At 44.2% G+C, this 13451-nt stretch overlaps 1 protein-coding gene across 4 annotated transcripts in view; it reads left to right on the top strand.

Annotated features, from left to right (window-relative positions):
* The window catches only part of ASH1L (ASH1 like histone lysine methyltransferase), a 111845-nt gene that overhangs the window by 76839 nt on the left and 21555 nt on the right, over positions 1–13451 (top strand). For 3 of the 4 annotated variants that reach the window (XR_004537235.1, XM_033924049.1, XM_033924048.1), the window contains exons 9-15: positions 5367–5412; positions 5626–5734; positions 6403–6609; positions 7879–8025; positions 8940–9048; positions 9720–9881; positions 10309–10424. Coding sequence is in view for 3 of the 4 variants with exons in the window: in XM_033924049.1 (XP_033779940.1) it covers positions 5367–5412; positions 5626–5734; positions 6403–6609; positions 7879–8025; positions 8940–9048; positions 9720–9881; positions 10309–10424 (896 nt within the window). In the remaining variant the exon portion in view is untranslated. The remainder of the gene's footprint in view (positions 1–5366; positions 5413–5625; positions 5735–6402; positions 6610–7878; positions 8026–8939; positions 9049–9719; positions 9882–10308; positions 10425–13451) is intronic. The other variant, XM_033924050.1, reaches the window with a different exon arrangement.

The following is a 13451-nucleotide window of genomic DNA, read 5'->3' as shown; positions in this document are numbered from 1 at the left end:
CTTTACTAAGACTATTTTATTGGTTTCCTGCAGGCAGATTTTTCAGTGATGAGAGCCGCATCCAACTTCAATTTAAGCCTTACGAAGGACTTTTTTTATTCCAGGTCATTCCACATGTTCAGGGCTACATTCTCTTCTTTCACAGGATATGTTGGGGAACCACTTGAATTCCCTCACTTTATTTTTGCTGAGTTATCCTCAACTACGCTTGAGCTCTGTTTAGTGGCAGAAACTGTTTGCTGGAAAGAGAAGTGAGAGCTGCTGCACAAATGTACCCTTTCCAGGATAGATTCCAAGGTATGTTTTGCTGATCCTGCATGCTATAGGATGCCAGGTACCTAACTGTAAAACAGCGTTCTCCATGGCAAGAAGTAATTCTGTCTTTAGGGGGACTAGCTTGAAAAAGAGATGGTTGAAGTCTACAAAATCATGAGTGGTATAGAAGTGGTACAAGTGAATTGATTTTTTTACGCCATTAAAAATGACAAAGACTAGGGGACACTCGAAGTTACAGGGAAATACTTTTAAAACCAATAGGAGGAAATATTTTTTCACTCAAAAATAGTTAAGTCCAGAAACTCATTGCCTGAGGATGTAGTAACAGTGGTTAACATAGATAGGTTTAAAAAAGGTTTGGATAAGTTCCTGGAGGAAAAGTCCATAGTCTGTTATTGAGACAGACATGGGGGAAGCCACTTCTTGCCCTGGGATTGGTAGCATGGAATGTTGCTACTATTTGGGTTTCTGCCAGGTACTTGTGATCTGGATTAGCCAATTTGGAGGCTGGACTAAATGCTGTATACGTCTGATAGCACTTTAGAAATAATTAATATTAGTAGTAGAAGATGGACCATTGGTCTGACCAGCAGTGTTCCCGCTAAGCTGCGTTGACGTGCGCACGCGCACAAAATATTACCTCGCAGCGCACAAGTTTCTCGTCGCAGCGCACACAGTGTAGAGCACAGTTCTTCAACCGCCGGTCCGCAAACAAAATCTTGCCGGTCCACGAAGGATTCGGTCCCCGCCGCAACGAAAGGCCGGCGTCAGCTGACTTGCAACTTCCTGTTGCAGTCGCTGTGCCGGGACTCCTGCCTTCGCCGGGACTCCTGCCTTCCACCGCGTTTGCCTCCTGCCTTGTCTCCGCACCTCCAGACCAGCAGCGGCAGCTGTGTATGCTTTTAACTTCGGCACAGAGCTGCCCCTAATCAATAGTTTAGCGCGGTTTCATAAGGCAGCCTCGGGGCCTTTGCTAGGCCGGCCCACATCGCATCATCGAAGCGGGCCGGCTATCAAAGGCCCCGAGGCTGCCTCATGAAACCGCGCTAAACTATTGATTAGGGGCAGCTCTGTACCGAAGTTAAAAGCATACAGAGCTGCCGCTGCTGGTCTGAACTCTTGGGCCGCTGAAGGAGGGCAAAAAGCAGCTGTCCTGGAGGTTTCCCTTCCTCTCGCCTTTACAGGTTCCTTTTTTCCACCTTTTTTTTTTTTCCTTCAAACGGCAACGGGCCCCAGCATCGACATCAATCAAGTAAGTTCCACTGTCAATCAAGCGGTTCTGCTCGGCCAAAGCTTCCCCTGTGACATGAGCCACCCTCAGGGGAAAGAAAGTGACCCACAAAGGTGAGGGGAAGGGGGGCAGATGATGGAAGTTGGGGGGGGGAGAGAGAGAGAGAGAGAGAAGGGGCAGATGATGGAATGGAGGAGATGAGAGAGAGAGAGAAGGGGACAGATGATGGAAGTGAGAAGAAGGGAGAGAGAGCAGAAGGCAGATGGATGTCAGTTGAGAAGGGAGAGCAGATGCTGAATGGAAGTGGGGAAAGAACACATACTGGATGGAAGGAGGAGATAAATAAAGGGGGAAGAAAATAGTAAGATAATGGAGGGGTGAGGGAAAGGGGTGACAAGCTGTGTGTAGACACAGTGAAAAGAGGGAAACGGGACTAAATAGTAAGAAAGAATTTAATTTAGATGGAGGCAGAAAATAGAGAAGGAAGACCAGAGAAGAAAAGGGAAGAGAGAGCAGAGAATGATCAGATCTGAGTGGAGGAAATGAGAAGAGAGATATGCTAAAAACCACAGGGGGGAGGGAAGGATAGAGATGCCAGACCATGAGGGGAACAGAAGGAAGATGATGGATGCTAGACCAAATTGGGGGGTGGGGGGGGGGGGGGGGCAGGAGGAGAGATGGCAGGGAAAGACAGTGAATGGAAGGGGCAGATGCTGGACTGAAGAGACAGAGAAGGTTATCATGCTGCTGTACCGGGCCATGGTACGCCCTCACCTGGAGTACTGCGTCCAGCACTGGTACTTTAAGAAGGACACGGTACTACTCGAAAGGATCCAGAGAAGAGCAACTAAAATGGTTAAGGGGCTGGAGGAGTTGCCGTACAGCGAAAGATTAGAGAAACTGGGCCTCTTCTCCCTTGAGCAGAGGAGATTGAGAGGGGACATGATAGAAACATTCAAGGTACTGAAGGGAATAGACTTAGTAGCTAAGGCAGGGAGAACGAGAGGGCACTCTCTAAAGTTGAAAGGGGATAGATTCCATACAAACGTAAGGAAGTTCTGTGGTAGAAAGCAACATATTTATTTGGCTCATAACTTGCTGGCGCCCGATATTTTTAGCTCACAGTGAAAAAAGTTTGCTCACAACACCCGCCCGCTTAGAGGGAACACTGCTGACCAGTATGGCTGTTCTTATGAGATTTCCTTAAAACTTTAACAGTCACTAAACTGGTTTCCAATGGTTTAGCTTGTGCTCATTTTAATGACAGATTATCAAAACAGCTTATCTCGATCTTTAGTGAGCTTTCTAGCAGTCTCCAACACTGCCTTACAAATGGGTTCTTCAGTATTGAAATGAACACTCCAGTAGATTCTTCAAAATTGCTGATCCATTCTTCAAGAGCGGCATTGGGTTTTGGCAACAAAAATCAGTGACTGGTCCGAGGATGCTAGTACAGTGACAGCACTTTTAAAAAAGTGTATTTTATAGCTTGTGTTTAGACTGCATTATAGCCCCGTTTGGCAGCGGGAGAGAGATGCTGTCTCTCCTGCAGCAAAAAGACACCCCCTCCCCCTGGCAGCGGGAGAGATGCCCAATGTCTCCTGCTTCCAAACAACACCCCCTATGCTCTCCCACCCGACACCCCTTCCAACTCCCCTTGGCAGCGAGAGAGTTGTCCACACCCATTTCCTTAAATGGGTGATTTGTAGCCCTTGCCCTGGATATTCTGGATTTTGTTGGTTCTCTATTCATTTTTGTAGTTTATAAAAGAAAACACAGCTATTTTAAGATTTTGTCTGCAGCTTCATCACAGTATGATTGCAGTTTTTCCCTCAGAAAATGACGCAGACCTTCAATGGTAAATAAAATATTGGTATGTTTTATTTCCTGCTTATGAGGATAGTTTGGTCACTAAACTCTGCATAGTTTCTGTGCACCTTTTGGTGTGCATAAGTAGCACAATGATTGGAACAGCTTGCTACAAACTTTGAAACCCAATGTTGAAATGTCACTGCTGTGATCTTCAGTGCATTACTAGAGAGAGCTACCTCTATAATCCTCCATATTTAGCTCTTGCAACCAAGGAAATGATGGGAACTTATCTGTAGTCCCATTCATCTCAAGAAGCCCTTATTCTGTTACGCCCCTTCTGGATTCGATACACTAGGTGTTCAGTCCAACCCGCAATCCGGGAGTTGCAGAAATGCAAACACTTTTCTGAGCACAATGCTCCATCCCCTTAGACTGAGAGCTAGAAGCATATCTAGTTTCAATTTCTGCAAGCAATCTGTGTAGAAGTTTTTTTGCAGTTGTTCTGCTTCTTTTTCTTATTTTTTTCGCTTAAAGTTTGCTTTTTCAGTGGCTTCAGTGTCTTTATACCCCTTGACGGTGGTCCCCTGTCAGAGGAAAGGATGCAGTCCCACAGTGCCGGACTGCTGCTTCACAGAGAAATTCTGGTGGATCTGTGGAGCCAGCCTGCTGTGTGTCATCCTTCCTAGACTCAGGGTCCCTTCCCCTGGGAGTTTGCTTGCCCGCTGACCTTGTCACTGGTTTTAAGCGCAGGCTGTATGCATCTGGAGTGAAACCCACCCAGGTTTCAAGGCGCAGGCTGCCTTTCCCACCCCCTACTACGTGGATGAGGATCCGTGGGGGCGGATTTCGCAGTCTGGCCAGCTGGTAGTCCGAAGATCTTCCACTCTGGTCATTTGGAGAAGTCCAGCCCAGCGACTTCCATGATGCAGCCAGCCAGCCATCCTCTCAATATCAGCTGTTTTTCTTGGATGAGATTGCTAGAAACACTCTCCTTGCCTCTATAAGCTTAATACCACCATCCCAAATGCCGCAAATCCACAGTCTTTTCAGGGGAAATATGGTGGCTATTAGACAAAGCCTCTGACTCGGGCTTCCTCGTCCTGCTGAAACAGTTATTGTGTATTCTTTGTGAAAGTTGTTCCTGCAGAATTTACAGGCATCATTACCTTCATAAGCTACAATGAAACTACAATGAAAATATTTCATAGGTTATATCTGTTTTAGTTAATCATTTTTTTTTTTTTTTAAGTGACAAGAGTTCTAAATGTTGAATTCTACTGCTTTCCATGTATTTTTGCAATAAAGTTTGAAGCCATTTTGCAATAAGTAAGCTGCTCCAATAGGATTCTCTTTCCAACCCTAAGCTTCGGACTCACCAGTGTGTGGCTGATGCATCCTGTTTGTACTTGGAGAAATGAGAGTTGCAGGATTAATCAGCCACAGAAACCCACCTGCCTTCCCTGGACAAAGCTGCTATAAGCTATAGCACAGACTGAGGGAAACTGTCACAGGGAGAACCCACGCGTGCCCAGTAAAAACTTTTAGGTTTCTCCGGGCTCTAGAAGAGCAGGGTTAGGGGTGTTGGCACAATCGGATAACATCACAGCACTTAGGGCTCTTTTCACAAAACCACGCTGGGGCCTTAACGCGCGGAATAGCGTGTGCTAGCCGCTACCGCCTCCTTTTGAGCTTGCGGTAGATTTTTGGCTAACACGCGCTAATCCGGTGCGTGCACTAAAACGCAAAGGAGCCCTTAGTGTATCAGTTTAAAAAAGATTTGGACAGGTTCCTGGAGAAAAAGTCTATAGTCTGCTATTGAGATAGACATGGGAAAACCACTGCTTATCCCTGTGATTAGTATCACAGGATACTGGGCTAGATGGACCATCAGTCTGACCCAGATCGGCTGTTCTTATGTCACCAGTGTATGGCTGATTTATTCTGCTGTCCACAGCAATTCTGATTTATTGTTCACTCACTATCAAAACCTTTATTCAACAGAAACTATGGTAGAGCTTATTAAATGGACTTCTTTCTTTTTTTTCAGTTGTATAAAAAGCCAGATGTTCCACTGTACAAAAAAATCCGTTCTAGTAAGTATTGCTGTAAATCTTTCACCTGCAGTTGCTTTTCCCTGTTAGGCTGTTTGATCTATCTCTGTCCATAGAACTAGAATTAAACTAGGTTTCCAAAAACTGCATGCAGACTTCAGACTTCTGAACTTCAGAAATGTCTTTTTGTTAATTGTACCCTTACCTACTGCTCTGAAAACTCATTTGTGTAATGCCTTCATTGCCTTCCACCAGATGTTTATGTGGATGTGAAGCCTCTGTCTGGGTATGAGGCTACTACCTGCAACTGCAAGAAACCCAGTAATGGTGATGAGAAGGGGTGTACTGATGACTGTCTGAACAGGTAAGAGACTGGCTGTCATTGCTGCTTTTTACTAGTAACCGCACACAAGCAATGAATTACTCCCTGAGCCATATGAAACATAAACATAGACATAGAAACATAAACATAGAAATAGACGGCAGATAAGGGCCACGGCCCATCTAGTCTGCCCACCCCAAAGACCCTCCCCTACCTTTCTCTGTGAATAGATCCCACGTGCCTGTCCCATTTGGCCTTAAAATCAGGCCCCTCCCCACCTCAAAGCCACATGAGTATTAAAATTGGGAAAAGTGTAAATTGTTCATTATAATACTTTAATAATGGTCTCCACACATCCTTAAATTTATTATAGTAACCTTTTTGAACTGCCAACGCTCTTTCCATTTTATACACGTGACAAACTGAATTCCACCAGAAACAATAATTCAGCCTTTTACAATCCTTCCAATTATATGTTATTTGTTGGATGGCAACTCCTGTCAATATCATCAAAAGCTTGTTATTATTAGCAGATATTTGACATTTAGTTCTCATAAACATGCCAAATAAAATTGTGTCATATGACAATGCTACATGATTTTCTAACAAGCAATTTATTTGATCCCAAATAGACTGCCAAAAAGCCTTAATGAATGGACAATAAAACAATAAGGAAGCCTTAAAGCTGGCCTGTTTCTCTCCATTTTCAGGATGATCTTTGCTGAGTGTTCCCCAAATACTTGCCCTTGTGGAGAGCAGTGTCGTAACCAAAGGATTCAGAGGCACGAGTGGGTGCAGTGCCTGGAACGCTTTCGAGCTGAAGGCAAAGGCTGGGGGATTCGCACAAAGGAATCCTTGAAAGCAGGACAGTTTATCATTGAGTACTTGGGTGAGGTTGTCAGCGAGCAGGAGTTCAGGTACTGAATTGAGCAATATCTGCTTTGTAATTCTGTGCACTTGGATGCCCTCTTCACTTTGGGAGAGTTTTCTATGGTGATAGTTGTATTCATATCCCCCCTGTTAGGCTATAAAGTCTGGTAACACCATCAAACCTGTGCCTTGTGTGAAAGGAAATTGATGGTTTAGTTACTGTATCATGAGATCTTCGGTAGTCCTAGTTTTCTCTCTCCTGCCCCAGTGCAAGAATTGTAAAATTGCCTATGAAACAGTTAAGTTGATATATCACAACAGATCACTTGCCTTAAATCATTTGCTTTTCATGGAGCTCATTTGCGCATGTCTGACTTATTGAGGACCCTTCACAAGTATGGCATGTAAGCATATTAGAAACTGTTTAGCTGATTAGTAGTTTATATGTTAAAGTGAGAGCAAACTTAGACTCTTTTCTAGTTCTAGAAAAGGCTCATGGGAATTTTAAGCAGCCTAGATTTGAAAGAAAAAAGTATGAACAGGGCTGGACAAAGAACAGAAATCCTGACACTGTTCTAGTTCACATGTGCTGTTCTGAAATCAGGTCGTGGCTATTTGGGGATTGGAGGGCTGGTGTAGTCCAACAAAAGACAGGTCGTAACTTGTTGAAGGATTGTAAGCTGAAGGTATTAAGGGGAGTGTGTGGCGCAGTGGTTAAAGCTGCAGCCTCAGCACCCTGGGGTTGTGGGTTCAAACCCACGCTGCTCCTTGTGACCCTGGGCAAGTCACTTAATCCCCCCATTGCCCCAGGTACATTAGGTGGATTGTGAGCCCGCTGGGACAGACAGGGAAAAATGCTTGAGTACCTGAATAAATTAATGTAAACCGTTCTGAACTCCCCTGGGAGAACGGTATAGAAAGAGAAATTGAATTGAATTATCTATGTCCAAGCAGAAGTTGTAGGACTGAAGGAAAAATCCTTGGTAAGTTTGCTTCAAAGGTTTGAGATATTCAGGGAAAGAGCTGCTATCAGTTTAGGTCTCTGATTGCTGCTTGAACTTGACCAGTGAATGTGCTCTTTCTCCATTTGGTTGTTAGGCTCCCAAATATAGCTCTTTTAGCTGAAACTGTTATTCTAAAAAATACTTCACTGGGAGGAGTCAACCACGTCTTCCTTCAGATTAATACATTTTCCTCTCTACTAGCTCCTAGCATTGTGGCCATGAGAGATTCTGAGAGGTGCACAGAGCATATATTCATCAAATAGTGCTAAGCTTATAAACCTGAATAACTCTTTTCCACCCCACTTGTTGCAGGAATCGGATGATTGAGCAGTACCATGATCACAATGATCATTACTGCCTAAATCTGGATAGTGGCATGGTGATCGACAGCTACCGCATGGGCAATGAGGCCCGCTTCATCAACCATAGCTGCAACCCCAACTGCGAAATGCAAAAATGGTACGATAGAAAGGAAACGTGTTTGGGCTATGTCAAGCACTATAAATCGGTGTCAAACCAGTAACCACAAAATAATCGGAAACCCAAGAACATTTTTTTCTCTTGGGTTTTAGGTAATGCCAACTAGTACCCATCTTGTGCAGCAGTTGCTGAGAAATTTCTTAATATTCTGCAGCCTCCTAATCCTTCTGTCCCTCAGTGTTTAAGAGGCTACATATTGAACACTTCCAGCAGTGGAATTGGGGAACTGTAGATTGCAGTTAAGTTGAGAATTATTGTTGCAATAATACTAATTTTTTTTTTTTTAAAACCCTGACTTCTATTGCTAAACAATGGCAGGTAAAATCCTTCCTGCCCCGCTTTCCATCCATAAGACATAGCTCTTTTTATATGTACTCTAGAAATTCTGTCACCGACTCCTTGAGTCAGGACTATGTTGATGGTGTTAGATAGTAACATACAACTTGCAGAGCACCAATCCACCCACTACCTTCCTTGCATCTCAAGTTCCATCCCTTGATTTCATGTGGATTCCCATGTTACGAGGGGTGTTCAATAATTTATCTATCTCAGTAGGAAAGAAAAGAGTGATATGTTATTGTTTAGGTTACTGAGGTATGTTTTATGAATCTTTTCTCCAGGCCATGAGTTTTAATCTTGACAGTGTCTTTGATATGCCAACTACTCAGGACCCTGAAATATAATTAATTATCTGCACAAGTAGTATAAAATGCCTGAATGGTGACACAGGAGGATATATCTTCTGTCTGCTGTTAGCCTTGTCCTTCCTTCTGTTAGAGTAGAACATAATTTACAAGAGCAATTTGTGGTGTGAATACAGATGTAGACCTACTGTTTGCAGGTGCCAGGAAGTATGCTCTCATGTCATGAGGTAAATTGGATCTTCTCTGCAGGTCTGTTAATGGAGTTTATCGGATTGGATTGTATGCACTGAAGGACATGCCTGCTGGAACTGAGCTGACTTATGACTACAACTTCCATGCCTTTAACATGGAGAAACAGGTGAGGAGAGTGCAGACTAATAGTGAAAGCAGAGGAGACTGAGATGAGATGGGGAAAACCTTGATGAAGGGTGAAGTATAGTAATGTTGTCAAAGTAAAATATGCATGCCACAATTTGAGAGTCCATGGCTTCACATAAATTCCCTCACTACAAGCACCTTAAACATGTTTGAATTTTACATTGGTTTGTCAAAAGCTTTGGCTTTATATATGTGAAATCAGGAGTTAGAAAAAAGTGACATGCACACACTGTGAAATTTCAGGAGCCTAAAACAAGTGCATTCTGCATGCTTATTTAGGACTCTGCACATGTCCTATATTTTGAAAATCCAGTTGGTTTTAGTACATACTTGAAATTTTGAGAAACTGCAGTAAGACTCAACACTGAAAATTGAAGGCCATTTGACTTTTGGAGAATAGCTCCTGTGCAATATGCAGTGCTATATTAACCGAGATAGATCTATAAACAGATGGCACCTGACTTCCAGTGAAAGAGGGAATGTATTTGTGAAGGTCAGAAGGCCATATGTGGTCACCATTTCTTCAGGGCTTTGGGAGAACCGTATTGTGAGCATCCAGTCTAAGCAAATCTGAAGGAAACTGCCTAGGTTCTTGAGAATCTTATGATCTTCCAAGAAACAGCCTGTCACATCTTTCCTTTCCCTTCTTAGCAACTCTGCAAATGTGGTTTTGACAAGTGTAGGGGAATCATTGGAGGGAAGAGTCAGCGAATGAATGGGCTGCAAAACAAAAGCAACCAACTGCTGGGAACACACAGAAGGCCTGGACGCTCAAAAGAGAAGAGGAAGTGTAAACACAAGCTAAAGAAGAGGGTGAGTAGTGAAGGTGAGAAGTCCAAGAGCAACATAGTTTCCTACAGTAACTGAGAGACAGCATTTTCCTGCACGGCAGTGTTTAGCCTCTCCAGCAGGTTTTCTCACTTGGTTCGCCAAGCCATTAATGTCATTCCACATTTGTATACGCAACTGCATTTAACATCTTGGATCCCTGAGGAAGATGTGTTTTGCTGAAACACGGCCTGTGTTGGGGCCTCCAAAGACAAATATGGACAGTGTTTTCAAGGATTATCTGAATAAAAGGAGTGCCAAGAACTTTGGATTTCCACAGTTTAGTTTGTTTTGAAGAATCTACTACCATGCCCAGATAGAAGAACATGCCATATAGAAGAACATGTTAATAAAATAAAGACAGCATTGCATGCTTCTTCTAGTAAAGCTTGCCTTTCTTTTCTCTTACCAGTATGATCCATCTATTTTGCAGAGGGGCCACACACCAGAAGAGCCCAGCGATAGTGTGAATACACCAACCAGACTTGCCCCACAACTGCATATGAAGCCAATGTCCAACAGGGAGAGGTAAGCTGACAGAACTCCTAATTCTTTAGCATCTCTCCAGACCAGTACAGTTCACTGATGGGTAATAGCTCACCATGACCAGCAGGTGGAGACTGAGGCAAAACTTGGGCTGTAATACTAATAACTGTGCTTCCCAGTCTCAGCAGGTGTGGTAAGCTGTGCCAGTCTTCCCTGAAAATGGTTTGTGTAAGCCTGTTTCAAGTTGTTTAGTGGCCTTCTTGTCCCTGTTCGGTGCCAGATTGAGCTTGGGGGGACCCTTTCGGGGGTCCGTCCAACCTCAGGGGTGTCACACTCGATTGGCCACATGTTGAGTCCCTCCCCCAATTTCCTCCACCTCCCCCAAATTTTTCTAGAGTTGCCTCAGCTCTTCCGAAGAAGCCTGTTCCAGATTTTCTCAAGGCTCATTCCACTCGGAGTCAGGCAGCTTCTTGGGCTGAGTCTTCTCTGGTGCCTCCAGTAGATATCTGTAAAACCGCAGTTTGGTCTACTCTGCCACCTGCCAAGGAGAAGCAAGAAAGTGATCTGGCAAGGAGAGGGAAAACTCCACAGCATAACTGTCCCGAATCACCTCCAGGATCCACTGATCGGTTGTGATCTCGGCCCACCCCTGGTAAAAGTTATATATCATTATATACTATATACAGTTTGGTCTTCTCTGCCACCCTTTGTGCGACACTACCGTGTAGACGTCCAGGTGCGTCGGAACGCGGTGTTCAGTGAGCGTGCTCTGGTGGTGGCCCTCCAAGGGTCCCACCCATGATGTGTACTGCGCTTTGGTATATCCCATCAATGAACTGTACCGGTCTGGAGAAATGATAAAGAAGGAGAAATTAGGTTCTTACCTGTTAATTTTCTTTCTTTTAGACTCTCCAGACCGGTACAGTCCCCACCCTGTCTGTCTGTCTGTTGTTCCTGTGGGATTCGCGTAAAGAGTGTGTTTTTTTTCTGCGGGTTCGAGTATTTTTTATAGGGTCGGGGAGATCTAAATTATAGCGGCTTTGGATCAGCTGGCGTAGTTGGCAAGCTATGGGGATGTTTTGCTGAAGGGGCTTCTTCGATTCAATTTCCAACAGTACTGCTCTATGTTAGGTGTTACTCCTGTTAGGAGTGTTGTTACTGTTATAATTAGCACTTCTTAGTTCTGCTTGGCTATTCGGCAGACTGGTTAGACTAGGGAAGCACAGCTATAGTAGTATTACAGCCAAAGTTTTGTCTCAGTCTCCACCTGCTGGTCATGGTGAGCTATTACCATCAGTGAACTGTACCAGTCTGGAGAGTCTAAAAGAAAGAAAATTAGCAGGTAAGAACCTAATATCTCCTTACTGATTTTTACCAGACATATTGATTTACTGTTGATGGAAATTTAATATTTCCTTCACTCAGAGAACACCACAACTTTGTGGGGTCTGGAAGCACATGGTTCTGTTATTGGCTAGCTGTTTTGTTAAGAAGTAAATGATAGCTGTTGACAGACTGGCAATAGGGTGAGAAAGTGAAGAAATAGGGAACAGTGGCACGAAAAGAAGCACAAGGGACCTTCAAGTTCTGAGCAACCAAGAGCTGGATTAGTTTGTGCAGGTCGCTGCAGGCAGATATTTTTTGGCTGATTTCAAAATGGTGATCAGTGTTCAAACAGCTTCCCATGCAAATGAGTTTGCAGAGGTCTGCCGTAATCCCATCCGATCATTCGTTTAGAAAATGACTTCTGAGTCCTGCCCAGTGCATTCTGGGAGGCGCCTAAGGTCCTGATTGGCTCAGATACCTAAGGCCCTTCCCCTGGGAGGGATGTTAGGCATTTGAGCCATTCAGGGCCTTAGGCCCCTCCTCGTGCTTCCTAGGATGCACCGGGAAGGGGCAGGCCTGCCATTGTGGAAAGGCGGGCCTGCAGGCAGGAGAGACTTAGCATCCCTCCTGCTGTCGTCTAAGATAAGATTCTTGAGGGGGGCAGGAGAGAGTGGGTATCCCTCCTGCTGATTTTTTTTGCTAAATATGGGGAGTTTGGAAGGGGTGGTTTGCAGCAGCAGGAGGGAGTGGGCATCCCTCCTGCCTCTTTATTTTTGTTCCAGGGCATCATTGGGGGGGAATGGGGGAATAGCATGATTTTTTTTTTTTTTATGGGGCAGATATTGTGTGTGTGTTACACATATAACATCTGTCCCCGTAGGAAAAAAAATGAAAAAATATAGCAGACCTGTTGGTAACACAGTTACCTGTCGGTCTTTTCAGGTCGGTATTTACCATTGCTAAATTCAGTGCATGCCTTTGCCATGATAGGCCATCGATCGGATGGCTCGTTTTAATATTAATGACCTCATTTTAATACTAATGAGGTCATTAATGCGAATGTACGAACACACAGAAAACCACGCAGAGAGACATTTGGAGCATTGTGTCAGAAAATTAAGTCGACGATTGGACAATGTTGTGCTTCCAGCCCCAAATTTCTATTTATTAATAGACCCGACATGGGCCATGTTTCAGCGTACCTGTCTGCGTTAGGGGTCGTTCAATACCCTCCTCATGAGCAATCAATAAAAAAATTTTTTAAAAACAGCCAGTCAAATCAAACTGGGATAAAGGCTGAAATGAAAGTCTGCACATTTTTATATTAGAGAGAAGGCTCAGAGTCGATGCAAGCAAGGGGAATGAGCTGCTGCCAGTGAGACCTAAAAGGATTTGAATATACTGGGAGGGGAGGAGTCAGGGGAGTAGAGTTAAGTGAACCTCCTGATCACCTGGGAGAGGGGCAGGGTTGTTGTTCCCACCGACTTTGGGCTCAGGCTTGCACAGATTGGATGTTTGGCTACACCCTTGCTGGAGAGGGAAGAACAATAGGCACTCTTTGAGGTGGGAGAAACGGTTAGGTGACTTTTCCTCTGGTGAGAGAGAAGATAGAGTTAGAGAGCCCATTCTTTGGATGGGGAGAGGAGTGTACTGCTGGATGCTGGGTGTCGTCTTAGTTACTTTTCATCAGAACATAGTATACAAATTTCCCTGATCATTAAATTTGAAAAGGAAAGTAGTTCT

The sequence above is a fragment of the Geotrypetes seraphini genome, chromosome 16, assembly GCF_902459505.1.
Source record: "Geotrypetes seraphini chromosome 16, aGeoSer1.1, whole genome shotgun sequence".
NCBI lineage: Eukaryota > Metazoa > Chordata > Amphibia > Gymnophiona > Dermophiidae > Geotrypetes > Geotrypetes seraphini.
Note: the sequence above shows the minus strand (reverse complement) of the source record. Positions and strands in the feature narration are given on the sequence as shown.